An 11,018-nucleotide genomic window follows, 5' to 3' on the forward strand; every position below is an offset into this window, starting at 1 on the left:
ATCCCTGCTTTGCACATGAAGTAACAGAGCAGCCTGACCATGGAGAGATCCATCTGTTTCCTATAGTGCAGCGTAGGTAGAGCAACAGGTTTTTAATCTGTAATTCATTTGGAATTTAATTCTGCATTTGTAAAATCAAATCATCCTCTTATTTAAACAATTGTGAGATCTTCAATATTCCAAATTCCTCAGCTGCATGCAGTAAAAAATTCAACTTGGAGTATTCCAAGTAAGTATCACGCAGCACCAAGTTATGCAAATGTCAGTCTGAAGGGAAGACACTCGGGAGATTCTTCTTTTCGAAAACCCAGAGCAGTTACTCTTTCCACATCAAATAACTTTGTTACAATGCACCAGTATACTTACAGCAATATAGTGTCTGAGGACATAAGTGATTTCTCCTGCCTCAGCTTTTAAAACAAGCCTCTTGTGGTATCTGTAGAACTCCTCTGAGCCAATCTCAGCATAAAATATGATGACAGGACTTTCAGGATTTGACACTGGGTATTTGTGGTCCCCTTTGAACAAAAATGGCTTTGGCCTAAGAGTAAACATTGAAGATTATCACACTGTGATTCATAGCACTTCCTCACTCGATGCAAAATTTCTGGTTTCATCTTTAATCATGGTTCCTCTCTTTGCTCAATACATGTCACATTATTCCCACAGACTATCAATGAGGCAGCCCAGCTTGCATCAAAAGAAATGTGGCCAACAGATCAAGAGGTGATTCTGCCACTTTGTTCTCCTACTGCGTCCAGCTCTGCGGTCCTCAACACAGGAAGGACATGGACCTGATGGAGTGGGTCCAGAGGAGGACCACAAAAATGATTGGGGTGCTGCAACACCTCTCCTATGAGGTGAGGACTGGCTGAGGCAGCTGGGACTGTTTAGCCTGGAGAAGAGAAGACTACAGGGAGACCTAATAGCAGCCTTGCAGTACGTGAAGGGGGCCTACAGGAAGGCCGGAGAGAGGCTGTCTACAAAGGCCTATAATGATAGGATGAGGGGTGATGCCTTTAAATTAGAGAAGAGTAGATTTAGATTGGATGTTAGGAACAAGTTCTTTACTGTGAGGATGGTGGTACACTAGAACAGGTTGCCCAGGGAGGTAGTTGAGGCCCCATCACTGGAGATATTCAAGGTCAGGCATGACAAGGCTCTCAGCAGCTTATCTAGTGAAGCATGTCCCTGCTTACTGCAGGAATTTGGACAAGATGACCTTTGGAGATCCCCTTCAACCCAAACCATTCTATGATTCTGTGATTATCAAGCTCACCAGTACCTGATGCATGTTGATAAAGCTTTGTTAAAAATGGACATATGAAAATCAAACAAGTAGCTAGGTGCTTTTGGAATGTAATATGATCCTTAATAAAAAACTTAACCAGTCCCTTTCCATTTCTGATTAACTTTTTTTTTTCCTCTGATGGAAATTCATAAATTCTGTATTAAAAAAACCTCAAACCCCCCAAAAACCAAACAAGGCTAACAGAACAAATGTTCCAGGAACTTAAATTCCAGAGGACTCTGTCCTCGGCTCAATATGCAAACAAGAAAGTGAATGAGAAGACTATTTTCAATTTCTGCTTTTACAGTTTGTCTGTAATCAATGAAATATTTAAAACCAGAAGAATAGCATGTGGGCTACAGATGCCATACATCTGCACGTTGACTGAACCACCAAGATTACAATGAAGACAGGACTGAAATGTAAGGAGGTTTTTTAGTTTCTGAAGAGGTATTTTATTGTATAGTTTGTTACTAACAGTTAGAACCAAGGTCTGTTCTTCTAAAGTGTGACAGGTTTAGGCTGTGCCTTTAAGGAAAAGACAGCTACAGAATTCTCTAGCTGAATGTTTTGGTGTAAAAAAGAAAACAAAGATAATTCTAAACGAATTTCATTGGTAGATCAGTAGAAATGCAACTTTAAGAACTTAGTTGGAGTTCAGTTTGGTCAGTCAGTCTGTGCAGCTGCTTTCTGTGTGTTCTGTTCTTGGCTGGGGCTGATCTTGGACGAATGAGATAAGAAACTAACTTTTTTTCCCTTAACATCTGCTTTGAACTAACAGAATTTCCATTAATATCCATTTTCTCTCTTTAATCCTTTTTGGGAAAAGGGGAGGAAGGGGGAAAAGGGGTCTTGGGGGGAACCCTCCTCCATCAGGAGGGAGTTTCGGTGTTATGTTCTTTCCTGTATATTTTTGTATATATTGTGTATTTTGTATATGCTCATTGCATTTCATTCTGCTTGTAAAAATATAGCCTTTTTCATCTGCTTCTCTGACCGAGTTAGCTGTGGTTTGTGTGTGGGGGGAGAACTGAACTTTTCTCACTACCACATAAAGAAATTTGACTTTGAAATAAATTGTGTGATAATAGGGTTTTTTATTAATGCTGAGAAGCTCATAAAGGGAACAATTACTCAGCCTGCTTTAAGCCATTCATGAAATGATCTCTAACTACTATTTCAGTATGCAGCTCAGCTCTTCCTATGCTTCCTACACACTAAAATTTTTACATAGTCCTGTGAATTCCTACTGTCCTTCAATAAATTGTTTCCAACTTCTCCCATGCACTCTCAAAGCATTCCTCCTCCTAGCAGAATGTTGCAGAACAAGGGATAAGAAAACAAATCATTCCAATCAGGATTAATAAGAGACTGCTACTCTGCAAGCAATGGACAGATTAAACACCACTGAAGCACGTAGGAAGTATCTATTTATTACAGTCTCTTCACAGCAGTAAATATAACTGGGGTAAACTTTAAAAGCTAATCCAGTGACAGGTAATTAAGCACATACCTTTCTGAAGCTCCCTGTAAAAGGTTTTCAAGAGAGTCAAATTCACACGTCTTCTCCCCATGCACAGCAAAAAACAGGGTACAGCCCTTTGGAGGAGGTTCATCTGCTGCTATCTGTATTAAAATATTTGTAGTAAAATAGGTTGAATGTTTGCCCTTAAAATAAGTGAAAATGGTAACAGCACAGCTCTGTGGCAGTTACTCTTCTCTGATTTCCTAAATTCAACACCAGTAATTCATCCCTGTTTATTACATAATTTAAATGCAAGGTAAAAATGGAAAAAAATGAGAATTAAGTCTTAACTTACTATAAATAGTTTTCCAGTCTATTAACAGCAATATTAGTTCCAGGTACAAAAAACTGAGGATTGCAATTGTGGGGGTTTTGGTTGGTTTGGTTTTTTTGCATGACACATCACTCTCTGTTACACATCAGATGACAAAATTATTCCAGATGGAAACAGAAGATAGCCCCTAGTATCGCTAAGGGAAACCGAGTTATAATGCAGATGGATTCAGATTTGGCACCCAATGAAATTAGAATCAACTCAAATGTATGAAGCACTTCATCAGCTCAAGATTACTGACATTTTCAACTTCCTCCTCACACAGATCACACCTTCCTGGGTCTTAAGTAATGCCCTGCAAATCATGTGAGGATTTCCCTTGTGCTGTACTGACCTGTTGAAAAGCCTGAACTGTTGCAGAGTAAGATCGTAAAGACAGGGAAAACTTCAACAGGTTCTGCTGCAAAGGTGACAGGTTCTGGCAGGCTACTTTCAGCATTTCATGGTAAGAAGAGTAATCACCCCCTGCAAAGTCAAAGTACAAGCAGTTACCTTTCTGTACCATATTCTCATTGAAGATGGACTGTTCATCTTAACTGTGATTGACAGTAACAGAAGCCCATGGCATAAGCTGTTAATATGCGCAAGACCCTCCCTCCTCAGTTTTCAGTACCGCTTACAGATAGATGAGAGCAAACTTCAGTAGACATCCATGAGAGCACACTTACATACAAACATACATACACACACACATACATTCCTGAGGATGCAAACATAGGCTTGGGGATGAGGGAAACGGTTAAAAGCTCCCATTTACAGTATCACAGTATCACTAAGGTTGGAAGAGACCTCGAGGATCATCGAGTCCAACCTGTCACCACAGACCTCATGACTAGACCATGGCACTAAGTGCCACGTCCAATTTAATTTCAGTTGGAAAACAGAAACACAGAGAAAAGGCATTTATAATATTTTTTTTACTTCATGTTGAAATGGAAACTGGCAATTAAAACATGTTTCAGCCTAATCCACTACAGCTTTTGTTAAACAGATATCCTTGAGGACTGAAATCAGTCCTCACGTGACTCTCACAATACTAACACAATGAAAGACAAAACATTTCAGTTTATTTTTCAACCATGTCTGTTATCAGTCATCATCAAGAGAGAGATTATGAAAATTTACCATCATGTTCAGATGTCTTAATATTTTGAGCAGCTTCAACAAAATTCCAGAATTTTTCTTGACCTTCTTCTGATAAAAATTCACTAAGAAGAGAAGAGTTAGAGCTATGAATTTGGTCTCAAGTTACAATTCTAATTGTACCAAAAATTAGCTCCTACCATACATTTACCTATATGAGAAAACCATGTTAGTTAGAAAAAGCAGAACAGGAAAGCTAAACACAAACCAAAACAATAGTTACAGGCCACCTTAAACACATTGCACATGAAGGATCTTGTATAGCACCTATTAATGTCTCAGAGACTGCTGACAGATAGACAGCGCTGTACATACTGGGATCCCTCCTCCCCAAGGCATTTCTTTGCTAGCTGTCTTTTCTGAGACACATACGCTTTTGTTTACTGTGCTGTTACAAACAGTGATTGGGTGGAACTGCTGGCTTTGGTGGGGGGTTTTGTATGTTTGCTCTTAAATAAGCAAATGAAGCCCCAAGTCCAAATCGTGATGAGGAAATTCACCACACATTAAGCATATGATTAGGTCAGCATAGATAGTAAAATAATTCCCTAAACATTACTAACAATGAACACTTTATCATGTCTAAACTTGTTACATACTTCACATGTCAAAGAATGTTAGAATACAAGATTTGAAGCCCACTACCTGCCACGACAGCTTGTGTGCTCATTTCAGCCTGTCCTGATTCAAGGTGGCAAGTACTGCTGAACAACTGGGTAATGAATCGCTGGGCTAAGTAAACTGAACAACGCTGCACTGTTGTATCATTCTCCAGTTCACCCCAGATGAACAATCCTAGCTACCCAAAGTCTTTGAATGTAATGGTTAGGTTATGTATCAAGCCTTTGGCACATGATTCAGTTGCTGTTTCACAGTCTCTTAGGGTGAGCTTTTCCCCAGCAAATGTCAGAATATTTAAATCCTGGCATAAACACTTGAGCCTTGCATTTTACTGCTTAAAGGTTTTGCAGTCTTCAAACTTCAGCTTCTATAGAGAAGATGACAGAAAAGTGATTTCACCCAGGACCAGCCAAAACCATGCCCATCTCCGTGGAACCCATCAACGCTCAACTATTTTCATGTGAACCAATCTGCAATCACGCAGGCAGAAGTCCTGGCGTGGCGACACCTTTATGTGGTGCAAAATTAAACACGTGCTTTTAGAAAAATCTCAAAATGCCATTTTGCAAAGACATCTCCAAATTGGAATACCACAGAATGAAATGATGTAGAAGTCTAAAGTGCTAAGCAGAGTGGCAGTGAAAAGATAGCAAGTTACTTTCTTTTTTTTTCCTTAAACAGTGTCTTTAAAAACTCAAGTGTTTAATACCACAGAAAAAAATCTCCCGAGGCTGACTTGCACAACTCCCAATAAGGCAGTTAACTTTGGATTACCAACATACAACTCATAGGAACAAAGTTAAACTCAAGCTTAACCCAGCTAAACGTATGCAAGCAACAGATCAAAACATACAATCATTCCTAAAGACAAGAGTCTTTAGAAGGCAATGCTACCCCTATGGAATTATTGTTGTTGATGTTTGCTCTAATGCACAATGAAAGAATTTATCATGCAAACAAAGTATCTCCTTTAAAATATTCATCCCATCCCCACAAGCAGAGCAGGGATCATGTTCAACTGATATTACTGCCAGTAAGTTACTAATGACCATAATCCCAAGCACCACAAAACAAATCAAAAAGAGAACACACTGCTAGGCCAATGAAAACTCACAATGTACTTACCTTGTCTCAAGTAATAGGGGAGTTGAAGACCACTTTGTAGTTAGAGATGTTGTCACAGCCTTAGAGTCTCCTTTTACAAGCGAAGAGCTGAACCAGATTCCAAGAACTGCAATAAGTATTCCCATTTTATAGAAGCCTAAAAAGATGAAGGAAAAAAAGTTAGTTTTGCATTGTATCTTTTTATAAATACAGAATCTCACACACTCACATACATTAAGGCATATTTTAAGATTCAGCGGCACATCTAGTGCAGTGTATACCATAGTCTCACCTAGGCTTACACAATCAAAAATACTACAAAAATATGAAGAGAGACGAGGATTTCAACATCAGACTCTGGAGCTGCAATTAAACTTCAATCAACCCCAGCTTCCTTTACACTTATGCTTTCAAATAAACTTGCTTCTGTTCTGAGACAACCCACATGATATCCCCTGGCTTTGAGAGGAGGCAATACAAACAGTGTCTATTTCAAAACAAGTGGAAAGCCACCTGCCATTCATTGTATGGGAGGTACAGTCGTATTTTGTATTTGCACAGACACATCTGCTGGTGCACTAACCAGTGTCAGAGGAGCCAGGCAAGGTCAAGGTTCCCTGGTCAGCCCGTTAGGTTCTGCTGAGTACAGCGGCCTTCTCTGGGGAATGAAGAAACAAGCATTTCCTGGATGTACTAAGTACCACCAACTTTAGAAGCTGAAAAATGAATGAAATCATGAATGCAGACTCAAGTGATACTGAGCTTACTGTGAGAAATGAGCCAAGAAAAAGCAATTATGCCATTTCTTTATTGTCCTTCATGTGTACTCTGATCTATACACTGTAACATGGCTGGAATTTCCTTGCCCACCACTCTTCAGCTTGTGGAAGACGTGAATTCTCCTGTCAGCTTTCCAATATAGTCTCCAAAAGTTCAAGCCTTCCCTCTTTGACCCTGCTCTGACTAGAATATATTTACTACACACCAATATAAAGCCAGGCACTTAAATCCTTCTTTTTCTGGATAGCTCATCTGCCACTTCCCTTCTGTCACTGAAAAAACAGCCCACTCAAATTCCAAGGAAATCACACCCAACAACCTGTCAGGATCTAATTTGTGTCCATTTTTCATGCTGATCTCAATGTAAAACGTAGTCTTGGCAAATGTGTTATACATTTTGTAGCTATAGCTCTGCCTGAAGACAGATAGATAGACAGATGGACAGACAGACAAAAATCCCTCATCCTACTTCGTTTACAAATGTACAGTACTCCAGCTAGAAGTTCACTACCCATTGCTTTCTGTATCTCAACACTCATTCTCTCAGAGTAAGGACAGAAACACCTTGCTGTAGTGCAGCACACACCACAGAAAAGCAATGTGCTCAGCTGTACAAGCCATTTGTTTTCTGCTGCACCTGGGAAGTGGACAGATGGCATCATGTGACACAGAACATTTACAACTGCCACTTGCTGTGTGAGAAGGAAGCTCAATCAATATTTGTGGAGTGAAGCCTTAGCTTCCACCAAGCATAATAAAACCTCAAGCTTTGCAGTTCCTCCCAGAATCCAGTCCTTCTTATTCACTGCAAATCATATGAAATCGTTTGCAATATGCAAATTAAGATACAGCATTGCATCTTTAAGCCAAAACTCTGGTGCTGCGCTCTCCTGCCTCTTTCCCATTCCATGAAAGACTGTGACAAAAGCCTTTTTCTAGATGAAATAGGAAAATAAAAAGGACACATCTGTCACCTGGCATCAGTTTAGCCAAAGGAAAACCCAATAATCAGAAATATCTACATTCAAAGTCAGAGCAGTATCTCAAAATACACACTGGAGAGCAGAGGAGGTAGATGGCACATGAATGACATGAGATCCACCAGCATGAGGTAAAAAGCAAAACCAAACATAAATTAAGACAAAAGTAGATTGTCCAAGACTCGATTGTAATTTTTTTCCTCCTTATTTTTCCTCCAGTTACTCAATTTAATACACTTCTGGAGATTTGCACATGCAGCCATAGGGAAAGGAACAAATCATTCCACCGCGGTGTTGCCAGACTGAGAGCAGTGACCTCTGCAATGTCCTGCGGGTGAAACGCTCCACTTCAGGGATGGGCAAAAGAGAAAAGCTGTCACCTCCCGCGTCAGGCCCGCAACGCCGAGGTGAGGTATTGGCTGGACTAAGCATGGGCAACAGTAAAGATCGCCGGTGACGCCTCTTTGAATTGCAGATATGGAGTGGCTGTACTAGATACCGAAACTAAAACGTGGCGTTGAACTGATCAGTCCAGGATCAGACGCTGGAAGCGCTTTGGATAGAGCAGTAGTTGTAGTCTGCTGTTAAAAAGAAGCGCGCTCTCACAAGGACCCGACCCGCCGCGCTGTATCCCCGGTGCCTGGCTCACCGGCTGAACTGCGGCTACGCACACGCGGACGGTGACCGAAACCCATTAAGCCGGAGGCTGTGTGGTAACGGAGAAGGCCGTTTGACCCCTGATCGCGGTCTCGGAAGCTCTGCACTCACTCTCGGCACACACGGCCGCTGACCGGCACGCACCAGTAGCGCATAGAGGCCGCGCGTCGTTCCAGGGGCCCCGCCACCACCGCGCCTCACCGCACGGGGGCCAGATCCGCCGCGCCGCTCCTCTCTGACAGGATCAGCCTCGAGCCCCTCACCGGCCGGGGCCGCCCCGCCGCCCGCCTCCTCCCCTTCCCCGCTCCCGGGTCGCCGTGGTAACCGCACCTGCGAGCGGCCGCCACGCTCCCTTCCGGCTCCTGTGGCTCCCGCCGCCGCTTCCGGGCGCGCCGCTTCCGCTGCCGGGCGAGAGGGGCCGCGCTGCCATAGAGCTAGAGCGGAGCACTGCCAGACTGTCCACTGGCTGCCATCTTGGCGGGGGGATCGAGAGGCGGGGATTCCGCTCTTTCTTCCTGCCGCTCGGCGCCGGGCTCAGCCGGCAGCTGGGAGCGCCGTGCGAGGCGCGACGTCTCGCCTTCTCCTCTGGGTACCGGTTCCGCTCGAGGCCGCTGCGCAGCCTCGAGCCCGCCTCAGCTCAGGTTAGGGCAGCGTCCGGATCGCCGCGTCCTGCGCGGGTGCGAGTGGCGTGACCGGCGTCCTGCGCGTCCGCCGAGTGGCAGCTCTGGTAAGGCGGCAGGTGGGGCGCGAGCACGGCTCAGGCGACTTGCCTCTCATCACCCAAGCCCGGAGGCGGGCGGCCAGCGCAGCCACCGCCGTTCTGCAACTGCGCTCGCGGCAGCCGGTGGCTGCGAAAAGCTGCGTGTAGTCAGACCTGCAGGCGGGGCTGTTGGGAAAGCAGTGCCAGACACGGGCCACGGGCCTGTCCGCACTGCCGAGAGCCTTGTCCTCGCTGCACCCTGCGCCGTGCGGGGCTGTGGGAAGCGCAAGTCGCTGAAATCCCTTCAGCAGCTTTACAGGAGGGTTTTTTGTCGCACATCCTTGTATTTTCCATACCGGCACGCTGCCACCTGCATCTTGGTAGCGTGTGGAGGGGGTCCCACATCCAAACACCTGAGAACAGCCGTGTTGGGTGCCTACCAGAGGGATAATATCAGGGCCAAAGAGAAAGCAGTGATTTTACCAGAACATATGTGCAGTGTCTAAGAAGTAGGTAATGCCAGAGGCAAAGGTGGAATCAGCGTTATTTCTTTCATTAACTAGTCTTATTGGTAACCCATCCTGTTGGAAGGAGTCCCACAACTTGGTGACACACAAAGAACATCTTCTTTCACTATGTAAATACGAGAGGAAATTGAAAACAACATATGGCAGATTAAAACTAGTTGTTCTTTGTTCATATTTTCTATACCTGTTGCAGCTCTCCATCAGAACTCCCTCTGAACTGTTCCTTTTCCAGCCCAAAGATGCCAGCTCCATTCAGCCATTCTTTGTATGTTCTGTGTCTGATTACCCTTGCTACATCCTCTGAATGTTTTGTAGCATTACTGTCAGAACAGCTCATCTTATTTGGGATGTGTTGAACCAAAGTAAAGCTGGGAGTCCAGCAAGGCAAAGTAAGTCTGATGAGGGTAAGGGCAATGTCCTAAGCCACAGGACAGGTCTGAAATCCTGATCAGTGGTTGCTCTGAAGAGCCATATCCTTCCAAAGTGGACCTAACCACAATCCACACCCAAAGCTTCTTCAACAGCTGTTGGCAGGGCTGTTCACAGCACAAACCTAAAGGATTTGTAAGGCAAAATAGGGATTACTCAAACGTGATTCTGTAATGTTGAGTTCTTTTTTTCTGGTTTAATTTTAAAATATTATTAAAATGGAAAATTACACTTGTCTGACTTCATCTCTGAGCCTCAAGATACAAGGACTTAAATGAGAACAATGTCATAGAAAATCATGGTATCCTGAGGTATGGGTAATCTAACATGAGGCAGTGTTGGACTGGTGGTGTCTCAGGGTTGCAATGTGCATTGTCATCAAGGTTTGGGGTTCTTTTGATTTATTTTCTCCCCTCTGTCCCAGTGAGTAGTATGTATTTATGCCAGAGACAACAGAGTTGAGTCAGGTACTTGTTGATGTAATCTGTTTATGTACAAAGTTCCCTAACAGAACAGGCAGACAGCAGCAAAACTGCAGGGTCAGCCCCCTGTCAAGCCAGTAATGATAATGCTCAGCTGTTTTTCAGTGTGCTTCCTGCAGCCCTTCCCTGGCTTCCCGGTGCTTCTTTGCAAACTTCAGTGTAGAAAGAAGCAAGAAGCAAACCTCTTGCCAAGCCGTTTCGGCACCATTATGTCCATATCAGTTGCACGCGGGTGTTGGTAGCAGGGAATGCCCTGTGTGAAGGGCCGGCTCTGGAGAGGTGGCAGAGATGAGAAACGGGGTGGGTGGAAGGAGCCCCGACCCCTGGGGGCCGCTGGGCAGGGCCGATGGGACAACAGGAGAGTCACAGGGCGGGGTTTGCTTGGCAGAAGGAGCGGGTGGTGAAGCCGTGGGATTGGCCGTGTGTCCAGATCTGTCCAGGGGTG

The 11,018-nt window shown here is 44.0% G+C and overlaps 1 protein-coding gene and 1 long non-coding RNA gene across 6 annotated transcripts in view; one reads left to right on the forward strand and one right to left on the reverse strand.

The window, feature by feature from the left end:
- LOC137444507 (uncharacterized) overlaps nucleotides 1-2,092 on the forward strand; it is a 62,229-nt gene extending 60,137 nt beyond the window's left edge. For both annotated transcript variants that reach the window (XR_010988176.1, XR_010988177.1), the window contains one exon: nucleotides 670-2,092. This is a non-coding gene — a long non-coding RNA (uncharacterized lncRNA). The remainder of the gene's footprint in view (nucleotides 1-669) is intronic.
- Nucleotides 1-8,906, reverse strand: part of UGGT1 (UDP-glucose glycoprotein glucosyltransferase 1) — a 45,460-nt gene extending 36,554 nt beyond the window's left edge. For 2 of the 4 annotated variants that reach the window (XM_068145272.1, XM_068145271.1), the window contains exons 1-6: nucleotides 8,766-8,906; nucleotides 6,040-6,175; nucleotides 4,276-4,358; nucleotides 3,485-3,615; nucleotides 2,805-2,917; nucleotides 367-541 (exon numbers count right to left, since the gene is read on the reverse strand). In XM_068145272.1, the coding sequence (XP_068001373.1) occupies nucleotides 367-541; nucleotides 2,805-2,917; nucleotides 3,485-3,615; nucleotides 4,276-4,358; nucleotides 6,040-6,175; nucleotides 8,766-8,865 (738 nt within the window). In that variant the 5' untranslated portion in view covers nucleotides 8,866-8,906. Of the gene's footprint in view, nucleotides 1-366; nucleotides 542-2,804; nucleotides 2,918-3,484; nucleotides 3,616-4,275; nucleotides 4,359-6,039; nucleotides 6,176-6,601; nucleotides 6,735-8,427; nucleotides 8,533-8,579; nucleotides 8,709-8,765 lie in introns of those variants that run through there. The other 2 variants (XM_068145273.1, XM_068145274.1) reach the window with 2 other exon arrangements.
- Between the last annotated feature and the right edge of the window lie 2,112 nt (nucleotides 8,907-11,018).

The sequence above is a fragment of the Melanerpes formicivorus genome, unplaced genomic scaffold (assembly GCF_026170545.1).
Source record: "Melanerpes formicivorus ecotype bairdi unplaced genomic scaffold, bMelFor1.0.p_v2 SCAF_12, whole genome shotgun sequence".
NCBI classification, from domain to species: domain Eukaryota; kingdom Metazoa; phylum Chordata; class Aves; order Piciformes; family Picidae; genus Melanerpes; species Melanerpes formicivorus.